This window comes from Triticum aestivum, chromosome 2B (genome assembly GCF_018294505.1).
Source record: "Triticum aestivum cultivar Chinese Spring chromosome 2B, IWGSC CS RefSeq v2.1, whole genome shotgun sequence".
NCBI lineage: Eukaryota > Viridiplantae > Streptophyta > Magnoliopsida > Poales > Poaceae > Triticum > Triticum aestivum.
Window position 1 is genome coordinate 681,602,915 of NC_057798.1, and position 20,933 is coordinate 681,623,847.

At 48.4% G+C, this 20,933-nt stretch overlaps 1 protein-coding gene across 1 annotated transcript; it reads left to right on the forward strand.

Moving 5' to 3' along the window:
* The first annotated feature begins 15,991 nt into the window (after positions 1-15,991).
* Positions 15,992-17,974, forward strand: LOC123046679 (FCS-Like Zinc finger 1-like). Its single transcript, XM_044470093.1, has one exon. The coding sequence runs from the start codon at positions 17,437-17,439 to the stop codon at positions 17,725-17,727; it is 291 nt and encodes a 96-aa protein (XP_044326028.1). The 5' UTR covers positions 15,992-17,436; the 3' UTR covers positions 17,728-17,974.
* The last annotated feature ends 2,959 nt before the right edge of the window (positions 17,975-20,933 follow it).

Consider the following 20,933-nt stretch of genomic DNA (forward strand, 5'->3'; position numbering starts at 1 on the left):
GGTTGTTGTTCAATTGTATCTTCACTAATGCTTTTTGAGTTTGGATGTCGACCATGTACTCAATTGACCAATTGTCAGGCCTACTTAAAAACGAATTCTAATGTTGACTCACTGACATGTGGGCTTGCATCCAATTGCGAGAGCATTAAGAATTTTCTATTCCTTGGTTGAGCATAATTTTTCCTAAGTCTTAGTCGATAGAGGTTAGGCACCAAATTAACTTTAACCCTCCCCCCTCCCTCGGATGTAGAAGTTGAAGCTTGGAACTCGGTGCTGGAATGGAGTTTCCTAAAAGTATTGTTTCGTCCTTTATGGAATTAAGAATCAGACAACACATTTGTTTGATATGGGAGTATAGTTAATGAATTCAAAGAGCCCTCTCCAATATCAAACACTGAGGATGCTATTCGACATGCTTAATGTACCCATCGTCGGGCATCCTTCCGCGGCTACGAACGCCGTCACCAAGGATACCATTGTTCACTTTTTCCTCAAGTTCGCCATCTCCATGACCGCTTCTTTCTCAACTCTTGGCACTCCCTTTCATCTTCATCCTCATTTTCGCGGACATCTTTGGGCTGGGGCATGTCTTTCTTGGTCGTGTGCTGGCACTAAGGAGCTCCTATCGAGACCGATAATTCTTGATCACCAGCACATAGGTCTCTATATAAGGGCAATCCCTTTTGGACGCCGACGCTAAGGTACTCAGGTCATGGTGGTCCTTCTTGGACGCCTACTTGACGAAAATGATGGAGGAGCTCGCATTGGGGTCGGTCACACCTTAACGAAGAAGGCGTGGACCTTCTTCCTCAACTCCGACCACTACTGGATCTTCAACTATGCTAGCGTCCACCTACTTCATCTACTCTGGCTGATATATCTTTTATCTCCAATTCTGGGACTCTAAAAGGCAATCAAACAATATTTCAAATTTAATTTGGCACCGATACAAATTACGAGTTTACTCATCATCCAAACAATGAAACCACCAATTTCATTATCCTAGTTGATTTTATATCGACCCTCCATTTAATTCCCCGAGCTCAACATCTACATCTAAACATAAATCTTGTTTTTCTCCAAGATTTTGTCCCCACTTGTGAATAATTTTGTTAAATCCCAGTCACGAGATGCATAATCTGAAGCCAAATTTACTTCATGTGTGTTGTTGGCAGATCCAAAATATCTCACGCTTTTAATGAAGACTATAAGCAAAATATCTCATGTGAAAAGGACCTACAAAATATCTTATTTTTCAAAGCTCAAAATAGCTATCATTAATCGATGAAAAGTAAGTGTTTACAATAATTTGCCAAGAAAGATCTCAGGTCCTCTGGGATGCCAAAATCCATGAGCTATTACTCTCCCCTTTTAGCAACACAACATCTTCGTGGGCCAGGATGTTGCATTCCCTACTAATAACCTTAATTAATTGGAACAACGGAAAATATCTCATATTTCTTACTTAGAGTATACACAAATATCTCACGTTTCTTACCAAGAGTATATGCAAAATATCCGTAGTTAGAAACAACAATGAAATTTGATCGCCTATCTGTTGAGTTGTTGTTCTTCACTAGTCATCACTCGGTACTCCGTACATATCTTCCAGTAACGCTAGATATTCTGATGGAATCATGCATCAAATGCTTTTTCACACACTTTATCCCCAAAATTGCATGGCATGCTGAAAAGAGGAACACGCCATCAACGATACGTTGCACACGATACATCATCCTAGACGAAGACTACAAAATATGTGGAGAACAATAGGCAGGACTCATACATCGCACATGCGCTCGTTTCTCTTGAGTAAACTAGGGTTCTAATAGCAATTTGCAGGCCCCTCATGGTTTCAAGCCGAGTACGTACGATTGTCGTCAAATGCAGCCACACCTACTGCACCCATGTTTCTCCATGGACCGGTTCGGTTTACTTTATATTAGAATACAAGAGGAGAGATCCATGGAGCCAAGCAACTGTGCAAGCTTGAAACCAGAATTCCTTGAATAATAGGATGTGACATGTACAGATGTACTCAAGAAGATCAACGAGATTGCCACCGACACAGAGGGGCTTAGATCGGAGCAATCCTTCTTGGACACAGACACGAAGGTTCTTAGACCGTGAAGATCTTTCTTGGAAGCGTACACGATGAAAATTCACACCTCATCGCAGGAGATCACTAGTAGAAAAAGGGTCAAACGTGAAGCACATTAGTGCCGGTTTGTATTTGAGCCGGCACAAATGTATACATTAGTGCCGGTTCCAACGGCTAGCCGGGCCGCTCTCATTAGTACCGGTTCGTGGCTAACCTTTAGCACCGGTTCGTGCCACAAACCGGTACTAATGAGAGTGGTGGCAGGATGTTGTCAGTCTGGGCCCCCTCCAGCACCTTTAGTACCGGTTCTTGGCACGAACCGGTACTAAAGGTCGTCCTACATAAACCCTTCGTCCACCCGAGCTTGCTCTGTTCTTCCCCTTTCCCCTCTCCTCTCTGTTCTTCCCCTCTTCCTCTCGAGCTCATCACACATTTTGCCCAAAATTTGTCAAGATTTGAAGGCCCCCATCCATTCAAATGATCACAAAGGTTAGCAACTTTGTCCTTTCATCTCTCATTGCTAGATTAGCTCTTGCAATGCTTTATATAGTTATTAATTTGTGAGTTTAGTAATTTGGGAGGAAATATATATATGTGCTAGTATTTGATTTATATGCAATTTGAGGTTAAAATAACACTTAGTTTGCATATGTAGGTGTGGTTTACTTAGTGCCTTCTAAATCTCCGTCGTAACCACCGTCGATCGCCCACACCGTCCCGTCGCCGGCACCACCTTGTGGTGAGCCTCTTGTTCATGAAATTTTATATAAAAAATTGATGTTTGTGTGATTTGGATATATAGTTACTCGTATAATAATTATCTTACCCGTACGTTCTTTGTTATACATAGTGCCATGGTTTTGATATCCGTCCCCGTCGGCCCTCGTCCTTGTTATGATTCGGATGTGGTATATTATCTTTTAAAACTATTTGTTGCATTTCGTGTTTATGACAAATTATGCCCATCAAGTTGACATAGATATTTTTATCTAGGAGGTATGTGAACCGGAAATTCCAACCGACCCTATTGTCGAGAGGTTAAATTTAGTTGAAAGAGAAAATGAGTACTTGAAAGAAAAATTGAAAAGAATTGAGGGGGAGAAGATGGAATTGGAGTTGCATGTTGCCGATGTCGTCGATGATCACAAGATCAAGAAGGAGAAAATGCGCTTGAAGATTAGAAACATTAGAAAATATGCCATCGATAGTGAGGCTTGGTATCATTATGTTGTTGGATCAATTGTTACCTTAGTTGCGATCTTGATCGCATCTGTTGTTGCATTTAAATGCTTTAGTTAGAGAGTTATTTGTTTGTTGCATTTAAGTGTTGTATGAACTTTATGTATGAACTTGTATTAATTTGGTCTATTCGGTGTTGTGTAATGAAGATGAGCCGGCAATGGATGTACGATGACCGATGCTCTCCCCAGTTTGTTGAGGGCGTGCATACTTTTCTGCTTGCGACTGAGGCAAACAAGCGGGCGGATGGTTTTATGCCTTGTCCATGTGCTGGCTGTAAGAATGGTCGCAATTACTCTACGTCAAGAACCATTCACGTCCACCTGTTTGAGTCCGGTTTCATGCCCCACTATAATGTTTGGACCAAGCACGGAGAAAGAGGGGTTATGATGGAAGACAATGAAGAAGAAGAGGACGACGACAGCTATCCTGGCCATGGGTTCCCTGAATACGATGATACAACAATGGGGGAAGAAGCTGAGCCGGTAATGCGGGAAGAAGCTGAGCCGGCAATGCGGGAAGAAGCTGAAGGAGAGGCATCAGATGAGCCCGTTGATGATCTAGGTCGGGCCATTGCCGATGCAAAGAGAAACTGCGCAAGTGATTTGGAGAAGAAGAAGTTGCAGCGCATGTTAGAGGATCACAAAAAATTATTGTACCCGAACTGCGTAGGTGACAAGAAAAAGGTGGGCACCACACTGGAATTGCTGCAATGGAAGGCAGAGAATGGTGTATCTGACAAGGGATTTGGAAAGTTGCTGGTAATGATAAAGGATATGCTTCCAAAGGACAATGAATTGCCCGAGAGTACGTACGAAGCAAAGAAGGTTGTCTGCCCTCTAGGATTAGAGGTGCAGAAGATACATGCATGCCCTAATGATTGCATCCTCTACCACGGTGAGTATGAGGATTTGAACGCTTGCCCGGTATGTGGTGCATTACGCTATAAGATCAGCCGCGATGAGCATGGTGATGTCGAGGGCGAGCGCCCCAGGAAGAAGATTCCTGCCAAGGTGATGTGGTATTCTCCTATAATACCACGGTTGAAACGTTTGTTCCAAAACAAAGAGCATGCCAAGGTAATGCGATGGCACAGAGAAGACCGTAAGAAAGACGGAAAGTTGAGAGTCCCCGCTGACGGGTCGCAGTGGAGAAAAATCGAAAGAAAGTACGGAAAGGAGTTTGCAGATGACGCAACGAGCGTATGGTTTGGTCTAAGCGCAGATGGCATTAATCCTTTTGGAGAGCAGAGAAGCAACCATAGCACCTGGCCTGTGACTCTATGTTTGTATAACCTTCCTCCTTGGTTGTGCATGAAGCGGAAGTTCATTATGATGCCAGTGCTCATCCAAGGCCCTAAACAACCCGGCAACGACATTGATGTGTACCTAAGGCCATTAGTTGAAGAACTGTTACAACTGTGGAATGGAACAGGTGTACGTGCATGGGATGAGCACAAACAGGAAGAATTTGACCTAAAGGCATTGTTGTTCGTGACCATCAATGATTGGCCTACTCTCAGTAACCTTTCAGGACAGACAAACAAGGGATACCACGGATGCACGCACTGTTTGGATGATACCGACAGTATATATTTGAATAGTTGTAAGAAGAATGTGTACCTGGGACATCGTCGATTTCTTCCGAGCAGGCATCCCGTAAGAAAGAAAGGCAAGCATTTCAAAGGTGAGGCGGATCACCGGACGAAGCCTCGCCACCGTACTGGTGCTGATGTACATGATATGGTCAAGGATTTGAAGGTGATATTTGGAAAGGGTCCTGGCGGACAACCTGTTCCAAAGGACGCTGACGGACGCGCACCCATATGGAAGAAGAAATCTATATTTTGGGACCTGCCATATTGGAAAGACCTAGAGGTCCGCTCCGCAATCGACGTGATGCACGTGACAAATAATCTTTGCGTGACCCTGCTTGGCTTCTTGGGCATGTATGGGAAGACAAAAGATACACCTGAGGCACGGGAGGACCAGCAACATATGCACGGAGAAGACGGCATACATCAGGGTCATGCAAGCTACGCTCTTACCAAAGAAGAGAAGGAAATCTTCTTTGAATGCCTGCTCAGTATTAAGGTACCGTCTGGCTTCTCGTCGAATATAAAGGGAATAATAAACATGGCAGAGAAAAAGTTCCAGAACCTAAAGTCTCATGACTGCCACGTGATTATGACGCAACTGCTTCCGGTTGCATTGAGGGGGCTTCTACCGGAAAATGTTCGATTAGCCATTGTGAAGCTATGTGCATTTTTCAATGCAATCTCTCAGAAGGTAATCGATCCAGAAATCATACCAAGATTACAGAATGATTTGGTGCAATGTCTTGTCAGTTTCGAGTTGGTGTTCCCACCATCCTTCTTCAACATCATGACACACGTCCTAGTTCACCTGTGCGATGAGATTAACGTTTTGGGTCCTGTATTTCTACACAATATGTTCCCCTTTGAGAGGTTCATGGGAGTCTTAAAAAAATATGTTCATAATCGTGCTAGGCCAGAAGGAAGCATCTCCAAGGGCCATCAAAATGAGGAGGTCATTGAGTTTTGTATTGACTTTATTCCTGACCTTAAGCCGATTGGTGTTCCTGAATCGCGGCATAAGGGCAAATTGGATGGAAAAGGCACGCTAGGAGGGGAACAAATAATATGTATGGACGGACATTCTCTCACTGAAGCACACTACACAGTTCTACAGAATTCCGCCTTGGTGGCTCCGTATATGGATGAACACAAGAATTTGCTACGCTCCAAACACCCAGAGCGGTCTCATGACTGGATTACACGTGAACAAACCAGGAGTTTCGCCAGCTGGTTGCAGACACGTACCATGCATGACACCTCTATTGAAGATGACATGTACTTGTTGTCCCAGTTACCATCTTCGAATATAATGACTTTCAAAGGGTACGAGATAAATGGTAATACATTTTACATGATCGCCCAAGATAAGAAGAGCACCAACCAAAACAGTGGTGTCCGCTTTGATGCAAAAACCAAGACGGGAAAGGAAACATATTATGGTTATATACAGGACATATGGGAACTTGACTATCGACGTGGTTTAAAGGTCCCTTTGTTTCGGTGCAAATGGGTCAATATGACACGAGGCGGGGTAACGGAAGACCCGCAGTATGGAATGACAACAGTGGATCTCAACAATCTTGCGTATGCAGACGAACCATTCGTCCTAGCGAATGATGTGGCACAGGTTTTCTATGTGAAGGACATGTCTACCAAGCCAAGAAAAAGAAAAGATAAGGAAGCGAATGCATCGTACGATGAGCCAAAGCGGCACATAGTTCTTTCTGGGAAGAGAAACATCGTGGGAGTGGATGACAAGACAGACAAGTCAGAAGATTATGAAAAGTTTGATGAAATTGCTCCATTCACAGTGAATATTGACCCGAGCATCCCGTTAAATGATGAAAAAATTTCATGGTTACGCCGCAAAGGGACACACGCAAAGAAAAAGTTTCACACCCGAAGATCTGGGATGTGATCGACTTCACTAGCTATCATCACTTTTTTCTGTGTTTCACACCGAGAGGGGAATCTCTGTAATAGTTAGGGTAGTTATGTGTTTTGGCATTTGAAACACGAAGAAATTTTATGTGCAAACAAATTCACACTAATTTCAAATAATTCAAAATTTAAACTATTCAAATTTGAAAACTACGGGCACTAACAGAAAAAATAGCAGAAAAGAAAGAAAAACTATAGCCGAAAAGAAAAAAACTATATAAAAAACTACTCAAAAATAAATAGAAGAAAATAAATATAGCAGAAAAGAAAAAACTACTCAGAAATAAATAGAAGAAAAAATAAAGCAGAAAAGAAAAAAAATTATATTTCCTATTTTTCAATCGTTTACAAAATGACTGTGAAATTGAAAAACACTACAAAATGAACTTTGAAAATGTTGAATTTTGGCAAACTAGATGAAAAACTACTCACAAATAAATAGAAGAAAATAAATATAATAGAAAAGAAAAAATTATACAAAAAACTACGCAAAAATAAATAGAAGAAAATAAAGCAGAAAAGAAAAAAACTATAAAAAAATTGGGGCGCTGCCCTGTGGGCCTGATAGGCCACAGGTGTGTAATTACAGGCCTTAAAGGCCCAGCAGACTCACAAGACAGCGCGCAGAGTTTAGGCCCACAAGCCTGCTAGCTATATAGAGGAGTTCGAAGTGATAGCCGTGGCTGGGTTTATAAACCAGTGCGGCTGCCCTTCGCTTGGTGAGGTGGGATTAAACTTTGGGGTGGCAGCGCGACCCCTTTAGTACCGGGTCGTGGCACAAACTGGTACTAAAGGGGGGGCCTTTAGTACCGGTTTGTGCCACCACCCGGTACTAAAGGGTGTCGCTTCCTGCCGCTTGGCCTGGCCAAAACAGGACTTTAGTACCGATTGGTGGCTCCAACCGGTACTAAAGGTGCCTTCTATATATACAACAACTACGAAAATTTCAGTTTCCCTCTCTGTTTGTTCCTCTGTTTCCGTCTCCGTCGCTGTCGCCGCCGCCCTCGATCGTCTCCGTCGCCACTCGTCTCCGTTGTCGCCCCCGTCCCCGTCGCCGCCCCCGTCCCCGTCGCCGCCCTCGTCTCCGTCGCCGCCCCGGGCCCGTCCCCGTCGCGCCGTCCTCGTCCCCGTCGCGCCGTCCCCGCCGTCGCCGCCCCGGTCGTCGCCTCGCCGTCGCCGTCGCCCGCTGTGAGCTCTCCCCCTCTAACCCCTCTCCCTCGCCCCCGGCGGCCACCATGGGCGCCGCCCCTCCCCGAGCCCATACACACACACACAAGCATGCATGAACACACACACACACGTACATATGTATTTTGTATGTTTAATTAGTTTAGATTATTTAGTGTTTAATTAGTATATACGTATTTTGTATGTTTAATTAGTTTAGATTATTTAGATTATTATTTTTTCACTATTATATATGTATGAATGCATGTTAGATGGATATAATTAGTGTTTAATTAGTATGGAAATTTTTTATATAATATTGTTTTTCAGTTTTTTAATGGATGTATAGAAGTTGTGTTTTCTGTTTTTAGTGTTAGATGCTTAATTAGTATGAAATAGTATATAGATTTTTGAAATAGTAGAAATGTTAGAAATTTTAGTTATCAAAATCCAATCATTAAAAAATATTACTTTTTGCGGGCATATAGCTAGTATTTGTTCTCGACGATGCCTGGCCCGCATCCTCGCCGTCGACCCGTCCGCGACGACGTCCAGTCGACCCATGTCCGGGACTGGGCTCCGCCGGGCTGGCACTGGGAGGTGCTGCCTGGAGGGGCGCGCCGCTTGATGAGGAACCCGGCCCCGGGTCCCGTCGTCGACCCTGATCTCGTTTGGTGGCGTTTGCGTGGGCCAGTTTCGGTGCGGAGGGACCTGGCCCCGCCGGAGGTGGTACGTCGCCGTGTCAGGGAGGAGGACGAGCACGTCCATCGCTACATGGTTGCGTTAGAGGGCGGCAGGTTCTCTAATACCTGGCAGTATCTTCGGGGATCTCACTTCAGCTATGATCCTGTGAGGGTTCCTTCTCTTTGGGTGTCCACCGCCCGCGCCGCAGGAACCGCGAGTGTCCTAGATTCTTTTGTAGTATTCGATCTTTAATTAGCTAGCCAGTGATGTACTATTCAATATTATATATTATTCGAGACGATGTATTCGAGATTATATCTATTATTCTAGACGAAGTATTCGAGATTATATCTATTATTCGAGACGATGTAATTTGAATACTAAATTGTTTTATATTTCTTTTGAATTAGTTAAATAAAAGCTATGGTAGACAATACATACAGAGAGGGAGAACAGACCATGTTCGATATGATACGTGGGCCAGATGATGATCAGAATGAAGAAGATTATGACGGCTCCGAATTTCTAAACAACACCGGAGAGGGTGATATGATATTCGATCGCGACGACCGAATTGATGAAGTCATGAACTACGATTATGACGATGACGAAGAACATGTTGATCCTGAAACAACAAAGACCGGCGAGGTATATATATTTATATAAGCAGGTATCTGGTGATCATCACATGTTTTAAATGACTTGAAGATATATTAACGAATCGATCTTTGTTCTTTCAGCCATCCGGATCGATCAAATCTTCAGGCAAAAGGACGAAATGAGGCCCGAACAAAAAGTTGAAGGAGGGCGTAAAGTACAATATCGAGGCAGTCAGACCTAATGGCGAACCATTAGCGCCTAAGAAGATTGCGGACAAGTTCTTTCGTCAGTGCGGAGTTCTTGTGAAGGACCAACTCCCGATCTCCCTTCAAGAATGGAGAGAGCCAGCAAAAGACAAAAGACAAAAAGGCAAAGAGGACGCTGCTCCACGTCCAGATGTTACTTTTGTCGACAAGAATCAAAAAGATCTGCTTTGGGATACTCTCATGGAACATTTCACCCTACCAGATCATTTCACAGAAGCAGATGTGTAGAAAGTCAAGGACGCTGCTCTTAGGAAGATGGCGGTTGCATTCAAGAACCACAAGAATCGTGAATGGGACAAGTACGTTAAGGGAGGAAGGAAGACTCCAGTATTCGAGGAAACACTAGAGAACCAACGTGCTCATTGGGACGATTCGTGAAATTCAGGGATTCGGAATTAGCTAAGGAACGGTCGAGAATAAACAAGAAGAATGCCGAAAAAAAGGATAAGTTTCATAAGCTGGGGCCAGGTGGCTATGCGGTGGCAATGCCTAAGTGGGATAAGTCTGAGAAAGAGATGGAGGATGCAGGTGCCACTCCGGTTACTAAGAGCTGGCCCCCCAGGGTCAGGACTTCTATGCGCATGGGGGGGAGTTGGACCCGAAGACAGGCAATGTTTCGATGAGGGCAAGTCTGAAGGGAGCCGACGATGCGATACTTGTTGCAATAGAAGAGGCACGATCGGGGGTTTTCCAGCCCAACAGAGAGAACGACGAGCTTACGCGTGCCCTGGGAAATCCTGACACCCGGGAAGAAGACGAGGCAGGGGCGCTATTCCGTGGTATGAGGGGTTCTCAGACTGGAACACCGACTACAGAACCCGTGCGAGAAAGAAGATTGCGGAGGAGAAGAAGAGGAAGATGGAGGAGGAGCAGAGGAAGCGGGACTATGAACGCCTTCAAGGCCTAGAAGCAAGTCAAGCGGAATTGGTAGTCAAATTCCAGCGGCAGCAGGAGCAGATCGACTCACTTACCTAGCAAAGGGAGTCTCAGCAGCTGCAGCAGCTAGCGAATGATCCAGCATTGGATAGCACCGCCCCATCCATGCCGAGAAGCAGCGTGGGTTCCGCCCCGGACGATGCAATGCTGGGTAGATACCCCGTGGATGACATCACGGAGAACACTAGCTGCGAGCTACACGTCAAAATGAAGAAGATATCCATGAAGGTAGCGAACGCCGTTGCTTTTACAAATCCCCCCGAGGCAACCTTCCATTGCAACCCGATTCCAGCGGGCTATGCTCGTGTCTTGGTTGATGAGGTGGTGGACCCATATTCGGAGCTAGAGCTTGACTATACTGGAGGTGACGACGAGCTCTTTCTCGAAGACGCCAAACATTGTATCATCCTATGGAAAAAGGATTGCATCATCTTTCGAAGGCCACCGACACCGCGTCAGCCGACTCCTCATCGAAGTCCGCAACCGAGTCAGCAGTCTCCCGCTCCTGCAAGTCCACCAAGTCCGGCAAAGTGTCAGGCCACTCCTCCTCCAAGTCCGGCAAAGTGTCAGGCCACTCCTCCTCCTCCAAGTCCACCACAGCGTCAGACATCCACTCCTCCTCCAAGTCCGGCACAACCTCAGGCCACTCCTCCTCCAAGTCTGGCACAGCTTCAGGCGGCCACTCCTCCTCGTCCAACTCAACCCCGTCAGCCGTCTCCACCGCCTCAGCAATCACAGAAGAGACACCCCGCAGCTATGGTGCGTAGCGGTACGAGTCGAGGTAGTACAGGAAGTACAGGCGGAGGCATGCGATATAAATATGGTCCAAGCCTCACGCCTCTTCCGTAGAGGGCTTATGACAGGTCCGAGGAGGAAATCGCAGCCATATCAAAGTCCGAGGTGGAAGCCCATTTTGCACCGAAACCGCCAACGCCGCCAAGGGAGAAAGTGCCTGAGGAAACGATTGACCACTTCATTCGTATGGCTCAACCACCAGCTCCCAAGCCTGTTGACACAGACTATGAGCGCCACATCAGGAAGTTAAATCGAGCACATGTACGTAAGGAGGCGAGCTCGGGATCGAGCAAACAAGAAGTAGCTGTCAAAAAATGCGGGAAAACCATTCCCCAGCTGGGAGAACAGGCGGCGTAATCGATCCCCTCGCTTGTTGTGCCAACAACACGTGACAGTACGCGCGCCCAATATTATTGTGGGCAAACAGTTTACGTTTCTGAGGTGGGCAATGTGGTAATAATGGAGGAGCATATAATGCAGACTGAAGTTCTCAAAATCACTGTTGGACAACTCCTCGAGATCGAGCCCATGCCTGTGCTTAGAGAGGATGAAATAAAACGGAAATATGTCCGGGGCCAACCTTTGGTCGAGCCAGACAAGGTCAAGAACCTCCCAACGAGAATGTATGAATTGCATCAATGGTACATGAACATTACCAAGATTTTCGATCGATTGTCCCTCATGGTGAATGTCAAGGAGGAGCATTACTACCATGAGAAAGCTGTGTTCGTTGAGTATTCTGAACTGTTTCAGTTATACAATCAAGACGCACTCAACAAATCTATCGTCAGTTGCTATTGTCTGTAAGTGATTTCTTTCTGTAATTTAAGTCTCAAGCTAGCTGTAGTGATCCTTTTGATCAATCATTACCTGTAATTATCCTCACTATATTCTTTTCTGTGGTATTATATGCAGGATGAAGATGTATGAAATGAGAAAAGATGGACGCTATGACATTGGGTTCATTGACCCAAACACCGTTAATGAATACACATGGAAAATAGATGAACGTCATCAAAAGGCCGTAGAGGACAGCATGCTAGAGTTCATGAAGCGCCTCAAATACAATGAAGATATACTACTTCCTTACAACTTCCAGTGAGTCACACTGTCTTGTACTATAAATTCTCTGTTTTTGCCTACTAGCTAGCTACATGTTTTTGCTTACATATGCCCGCTTAATTAAGACATGCAAACGTGTGTGCATGCAGATTTCACTGGGTCTTGTGTATCATTAAAGTTGACGCCGGAACAGTTGAAATACTGGACTCACTACTCAAAGAAAAAACTGACTATAACATCTTGTTTGGGATAGTCAACAGGTAATTTCAATCATTATTAATTATATATCTCGGCCTATTTAGTTCGTCATTTCATGATATGAACTATTTAATAACCCCTTTATTCATTTTCTTTGTCGGCAGGCAGGGCTTGGGCAAGGTTCATTAGGGTCACGGACGGCGAATGAAAAGAAAAGCTTAAATGGGGAAGACCCAAGGTAAGTAATTAAGTCGTACTAGCTAGCTAGCTAGCTACCATCTCTTTAATTATCATGCTTGATTAATTATTATCTGATCAAATTCCATTCTCGTAAAGGCCCTGAAGCAGGCACAGGGGACTGATCTGTGTGCATTCTGCGTTTGCGAGAACATTCGCATGATGGCGTCCGAAAGGAGCAGATCTCAAAGACAGGAATGGGTACGCTTGTCAAAACACTATTCACAATTTTTACACCATTATCGATATCTAGTCACACAACTAATACACATGCATATTGATCTCCTTCTTAACAGTTCAGAGAGGTGCGGGAGGAGCTCCTAGAAACGGAGCGCGTAGAAGCACTTCAAGAGGAAATAGCGGGATTTTTGCTCGACCAGGTCATAAATCCGAAGGGAGAATACTATTACCCGCTACCGCCCTCATGAAAACCACTTCCAATTGTCATCGTGCTCCGAAGGCACCAATTAGGCTATAATGCCACTGGCTCCGAAGGCAACATGCATATGTAGAAGAAATTGTATATAGCTATACATGTGTGTATGTGTGAATTAATTAATATGATGGTTTGTGAGACATTGATGATATATATATGCATGATTGGTTCTACTAGAATATATATATATATATATATATATATATATATATATATATATATATATATATATATATATATATATATATATATATATATATATATATATATATGCATAACATGTACAATGTGTAGTATCGTAAAATACCAGCAAACGAAAAAGAATTAAAATGGAAACACAAAATTAAATGAAAAAGAAATCACAAAACTAAAACCCCCCAAACCTTATAGTACCGGTTGGTCTTATCAACCGGTACTAAAGGGCTCCAGGCCCCTGTAGCTGGCTCGTGCCACGTGGTTTCCCTTTAGCACCGGTTCGTGCTGAACCGGTACTAAAGGGGGGGGGGCTTTAGTGCCCACACTTTAGTGCCGGTTATGGAACCGGCACTAAAGGGCCTTACGAACCGGTGCTATTGCCCGGTTTTGCACTAGTGGATGCCAACCTTACTCCTCAACTTCGCAACCACTGCATCCTCAACTCTGGTCGTGACCACCTCTTTATCCCACTCTGGTGATTCTTATGCCTCCAATTTTGGGATTCCAAAACAAGGCAACCAAACAACATTTGGAAATTAATTTGGCTCCAATTCAAATTGCAAGTTACTCGCCATCGAGACAACAAAACTTGAGTTGTGGACCGTTTCAATATCCCGGCTCATTTCCTATTGAACCTTGTTTTAATTCCTCGAGCCCAATATCTACATCCAAACATAAATTCTTGTTTTTTTAGATCTATTATTTTTCATGTTTTGCCTTCTATTGTCAACAATTTAGTTAAATCCCCGGCGCCAGATGCGTAACCCAAAACCAAATTTACTTTATGTTTCTCATGTTTCTAACGAAGAGTATATGCAATTAAACTATCTCATGTTAGAAGCTACTCACAAATATCTCGTGCTTCTAACCCAAGAATATATGCAAAATATCTCATGTTAGAAGCCATGCAAACTAATGTGCTTTTGGCAGAGCCAAAATATCTTATGCTTTTAACAAAGAGAGTATGCAAAATATCCTATGTTAAAAGCAGCAATGCAATTTGATTGCCTATCTGTTGAGTTGTTGTTCAGTACTAGTCACCACTCGGTACTCCGTACCTATCTTGTAGCAACGCTAGATATTCCGATGGAATCATGCATCGATTAATTGCTTTAGCACACACTTTATCCCCCAAGTTGCATGGCACGCTTAAAAGTGGCACACGCCATCAACTGCATACTGCACGCGATACATCATCCTAGTCGACAGAAACTACAACATGTGTGGAGAACGATGGGCAGGCCTCACAGATCACAAAAATGTGCTTTGATCTGTAGTTTACTTTTTTGGTGCGGCAAGAGCCCCCGCGTCGCTCTCCCAGGAGCGGCACGGGCGGAACTGAGCGCCTCGGCCGCCGGCCACCTCCCCCTTACCCCCTCGCCGCGCCGCCGCCACAGGGCGCCGCCGGGCAAAGCCCGCACGGCGTCGGCGGCGGCGGGGCCGTCTTCCCACGCACGCGCCTCGGCAGATCCCGGATGGATCTCGAGCAGCGGCGGCCGATGCGCGCATGCGGCGGTGCTTGGCTGGGGGCCGCGGTGGCCTTCCCTCGCACGCCGGTGTCTCCATCGACGCCGCTGAAGGCTGGCTGCTGCTGCTGGGGGCGGTGGCCGGCGCTCGCGGTGGGCGGAAGCCGGGGCGGCGGCCTCGGAGCTTGGGCGTCTGCTGGGCGACGCAGCGGGGCTGGCTACGAACAGTTGCACGGTGAATCAAGGGATTCGGTACTCTGTTCCGGAGTTGGCAGAGGATGCGCCTTGGTCAGGCGCGGGCGGCGGCTTGGCCACGAGGGGTGTGGCTCGTGTGTGTTTGCGTTGTGCGGATCTGTGGTGGCGAGGACGCCAATGGTGGAGCTGGCATCGATCTGGCGTCGCGAGGATCCTGGGATGAAGCTGCTGCAGATCTGTGGAGGTGCACGGCACGGGCGCGCGGAGGGCCCGGGCAGCGCCGTCGGCGTGGCTCGGAGGCCCGTGGTGCGTGGAGGTGCGGGCATGGCGGATCCGGTCTCCACCGGATGCGACGGTGTGCGTGGTGCCCGCCTGGGCGGCGTGCTCCTGCTGCTTCGATGGGCGGTCAGCGCAGATTTGAGGCGAGGCAAGGATGCCGGGGCGGCGGCCCCGGAGCGATGGCTGCATCGGCATGGGCTGCTGCGGCGGCTGGGGACGGTGGATTCGGGGCGATGCCCGCGGATCTGACCCCGGCAAACGCGGCGTCTCTCTGTCGCATGAGGTGCTGCAGCGGGTCGTCGCGGGGGGCTTTGGCGGCTGACGACGGGAGGTGATCTTCACAGCAGGCTTGGCTCCGGTGGTCTGGGTATCCATGGTGCCCAGATTTGCAGGCTCACTGTTAGGAGATGAGGGACTTGGGCGAAAGCTTTTGACGATGTCGGCGCCTGCGGGTGTCGTGACCTTCTTGGAGGCGTCGTCGTAGAGTTTCTTCCTCTCCTTCCATGTGCTTGGACTCTCCGGGTGAGAACCTACCTAAACTTCAGTTTTTTGGAGTGGGCGGCGGCGGCGTTTTACGTCGTAACCTTCTTGGAGGCGTCGCTTTGAAGGGTCAGCCTTTGGATGTTGTGCGGCTCTTCCGTTTTCATGGGTGGTGTATGCCGGGGCGGCGGCTCCGGGATCTTTAGTTGAGAGCCGAGGCGGCGGCCTCGGGCAGCGGTGCGACGGTGGCCCCAGGAGGTAGGGCTGTTTGTCGGCATGGCTTGGGTGAGGACCTTGAGCTGCGTGGGCAGCAAGGTTGTCGGCTCGGTCGACGCGTCCCAGCGGGGGCGGTTGGACGGCATGTCGGGGCGGCGGCCCCGGATGTGGTGCGGCGTTCGTGGTCTGCGTGCGGTTGTCCTGAGCAGTGCGGGCTGCGGACTGCTGTATCATACGGCGTTGTTGCTCGAGGGTGAGCGGTGGCATGTCGGGGCGGCGGCCCAGGATGTGGTGCGGCGTTCGTGGTCTGCGTGCGGTTGTCCTGAGCAGTGTGGGCTGCGGGCTGCTGTATCGTGCGACGTTGCTGCTCGAGAGTGAGCGGTGGCATGTCAGGGCGGCGGCCCCGGAAGGCGGTGTTGGTTGAGTGCGTAGGGCGCAACGGAGCAGTGGATGTCGAGGCGGCGGCCTCGGGAGATTTGCAGCTTCGAGGGCATGGACCTCGTGTCGTGTGGGCGACGTGGTTGTCATCGGAGTTGGTCATGGGTGGGCTTTGCCCTGTGTGTTAGTCTTTGGGGTGTGCTGGGTCCTTGTTGTTCGGGTTTTCGCCCGGTTTTCCGTAATTAACTGGGCAATTCTCTTCTGCTTAATTAATAGATAAGGCAATCTTTGCCTCCGTTTTGAAAAAAAAAACAAATGTGCTTTGTTTCTTTAGAGTAAACTGAGCTTCTCATCGCAGTTTGCAGGCCCCTCGTGGTCTCAAGCCGAGTAGGAGGACTGTCGTCAAATCAGGCAGCGTACCTACTGCGCCCCTGTTTCGCCATAGACCTGTTTAGTCTAGTTTATATTAGTACCAGAGGAGAGATCCATGGAGCCAACCAGCTGCGGAACCACAAAACCGGAAGCCCAGAATGTCGAATAATCGGATGTGACATGTTTACAAAGGTATTCCTACTGAAGAAAATCGACGGGATGGTGGGAAAAAGAAGTGGAGAAATGAATAATTATTGCACGGTTGGTCGACACAACTGAGAGCCGACTCTTGATTCTGCTCGCCGGAATAGTGCATCAGTAGTGCGGGCGGCCATGGACCATCAGCAAGGCTCCACCACCACGCGCCCCGGTTTTGATTTGCCCGTTCAGCGAGCTGATTAGCAACTTGCTTACTGTGTTGTGTTTCGACGTCCGTCCGCAAGCACCATATATACCTAGGCCTTTCCCTCCTTTCTTCACACAACTCGCTCGCTCTCCTCTTCCTCCCTCTCCTCGCAACAGCAGCAAGCAAGCGGTTTCAGTAGCTTGCTCCTTCTTCTTCACAGCTTTGATCGGAACTCGCCAACACACCCACAATGGCGGCTTCAGTAGCTTGCTCCTTCTTCGACGACGACGAGCCGCTCGGCCAGCCCGGCATGCCGTCTCTGGACGCGTGCGCGCTCTGCGCCAAGCCGCTGGAGCGCGACAGCGACATCTTCATGTACAGAGGGGATACGCCCTTCTGCAGCGAGGAGTGCCGCGACGAGCAGATGCAGCTCGACGCCATCTGCTCCAGGAAGGCCGCCCGGAGGCAGCAGCACCTCTCGTCGGGATCGGAGGCCCGGCGCTGGCATCAAGAGTCCGGGAAGGTGGCGGTCGCGAGCTAGCCAGAAAGCTCGTGCCTCGTGGCCCAGTAGAGCAGAGAACCCGGCTTGAATCAACGGGATGAGACGAAAGAGATTGATGTCTCTAGTTTGTCACGCCTGAGCCGGAGAAGCAGTGAAGAATCTGAGAAAGATCATGCGCTGAGGCTCCGGCCATCTTGGTCGCCCACTCGATTCATCCTTCTCCTGGCTCCTTGTGAGCCCTGGTTGATGCAACACCATATACAAATTGGAAATCCCCATTTCAACACAATTTTTTGCCCAAAGATCATGACTTGTGAGCTTTATGTTACGATCTCTGATGACCGTTCATCTGTCCGACAAAACTATGCCTTAAGAGCAACTTCAACGCGGCGATGCATTTTGTCCGCGCGCGTCCGTTTGGGTCGCGATGTACAGAAAAATCGGTCCAACGCGCCGATCCAAACGAACGCGTGTCTACTTTTTGTCCGCCTGCTAATTCATTCCCGGCCCATTTTTAAGCCCCATTTACGTCGCCGCGGACACAACGTGGACGCACGCCAACTACTCCCCTGGCCCGCCAGTCGGTGGTAGTCTCCACCATTTTCCCTTTGGGTGTACCGGGCATGTGCCAGACCACCGGTGCGTGCCTACGTGACAGCGCATGGACGGCCACCGCCCACTCCCACGCCTCACTCGTGCGGCCAAGCCGAGCCGTGCCCCTTGGCCTCTCCGTTGCCGGCACCATACCCGCTGTGCTTCCAAGAAAAACCCACTGAGCTTCAGCAAAAACGTCGGCATTTGTTTACTCCTGCTACGCTAGGGAACCAACCACTCATCACAAGCTCAGGCGGGCGACCGTGGCGGCGACCACGGGGCCGACCGCGGGGCTCCTCGCGTGGCGGCGCCCTTCCATCACGGTGGGAGTCGATTTTGGGCCCTGGCTGGCCCGGAGTCCGACGACTCCGACGATGAGGAGGATAGGAACGACGGCGGATCTGAGGCGGCGGCGTATTCCCCGACACCGAGCGACAAGATTTGTGAAGTTTTGGGAGCCGACTACTCGGAGGAGGAGGTGGCCGGCTTCATTGATGAGATTGTTCCGGCGAGTGATCGTGCTTGGGACGGGGTGGGCAAAGCGGACATGGTGGAGGTGTTCCGGCGAGTGGTGCATCGCCGGACGGCCCCGACGGCGATTCATCCTTGGAAGGGACCATTACCCAAGGTATGTCTTCCCTCCCTCACTCTAGGTGATTTTTTGGGTTCGTGGAAGGTCGTGAAGGATCGTCGGAGAAGGTCTCGGTCGGCGGCGGCTGTGTCACCGGCGTGCAACCGCAATGGGATACGGGCGGCTCGCGCATCTCGTTTGAAATCCTTGTTGGGCCAAGATGGGCCTGACTCGGTAACTGTGGACTTGGGCGCAACTGATACTGGGCAAGTGGCCCAAGTAGCGACCCCAGCCACCGACACGAGCCCCTCGACCGTTCCGAGTCATGATCCTGATGTTGCCAAGGAGGTGCAGCACGTACGTGATCGACGTAGGGTTTCTGTGAGCGCTCGGCTTGGCTTCCCCTCAATCGGATCCCGCCGGGCTAGGCGTATCTCTCCGGTGGGGCAGCTCCAACGCCCTCGTCCGGCGCCAAAGGCATGGCGGGCGTGGCAAACCGCCACCGCCGCCGGCCAAGCAACCTCCGGCCCCAGCGCCTACGGGACAGCAGGAGGGGCTTGTCGGTGTCAAAACCGGCGGATCTCGGGTAGGGGGTCCCGATCTGTGTGTCTAAGGCTGATGGTAACAGGAGGCGGGGGACACGATGTTTACCCAGGTTCGGGCCCTCTCTATGGAGGTAATACCCTACTTCCTGCTTGATTGATCTTGATGAATATGAGTATTACAAGAGTTGATCTACCATGAGATCGTAATGGCTAAACCCTAGAAGCTAGCGTATGATTATGATTGTTGTTGTCCTACGGACTAAACCCTCCGGTTTATATAGACACCGGAGGGGGCTAGGGTTACACAAGGTCGATTACAGAGAAAGGCATCTACATATCCGAATCACCTCGCTTGCCTTCCACGCAAAGGAGAGTCCCATCCGAACACGGGACAAAGTCTTCTATCTTGTATCTTCATAGCCCAACAGTCCGGCCCATGTATATAGTCCGGCTGTCCGAGGACCCCTTAATCCAGGACTCCCTCAGTAGCCCCTGAACCAGGCTTCAATGATGATGAGTCCGGCGCACAGATTGTCTTCGGCATTGTAAGGCGGGTTCCTTCTTCGAATACTTCAAAGTAGATTTTGAACACAAGAATCGTGTCCGGCTCTACAAAACAAATACCACACACAACCGTAGAGAGTATAACAATTCACGAGTTCAATCTGCTGACAACTTCTTACAACATGACATCATGTCGACGCTCGGTTATTATCCGAACCATTTTTTAGCCCACCGCTCCGTATTTCAAGACGTGGTTCCATTGGCACGTCTTGTCAAAACAGAGATCGTCTCCCCTTATTACATGATTCTCATCAATACGGGCATGGGTAACCCAACCGTTCTGTTGGCAAGATTCCTTGGGAATAGGTAGTTTTTAAGGCCTAAGAGGGGACGCTTGATATCCATCGCCTCTATAAAAGGGCTAAGACCCGTCCTTTTTTCTTCTACGCTAGTCCTCCCCCTGCCTCGAGCTCCAACGCCCAAGGTTCAATTGCCACGGGCCTCCCATGTCCGGATCCAGTCTCCAAGGACGATGGGTGGCTTCCTCCGTCACAGAGGAGGACATCGCAAAGCTCCGAGAAGCAAGATACTTGACTGCGGAAATCCTCCACAGGCTCCTTGCTCAAGGGCAAGTTATTCCTACTACCAGATCCAATGAGAGAGTCGTATTCATCTCCCACTTCCTCCGAGGACTAGGGTTTGCTCTTCATCCCTATGTCCGAGGGCTCATGTTCTATCACGGGCTAGATTTTCATGATCTAGCTCCAGACTCCTTCCTCCACATCTCGTCATTCATTATCGTGTGTGAGGCATTCCTCCGTATTTCTCCACACTACGGCTTGTGGCTCAAGACCTTTAACATGAAGCCGAAGATAGTCAATGGGAGACACGTGGAGTGCGGAGGTGCTGTAATAAGTAAATTTACCAATATTTCTTGGCCAAAGGGTTCCTTCCCAGAAACTTCCAACCTATGGCAACGGGAGTGGTTTTATATCACAGAACCCTATCGTAAAAAGTGGGCGGCTACACCT

Coding starts and splice junctions, on each gene's coding strand:
- LOC123046679 (XM_044470093.1), top strand. CDS start 17,437: ATGGCGGCTTCAGTAGCTTGCTCCTTCTTCGACGACGACGAGCCGCTC.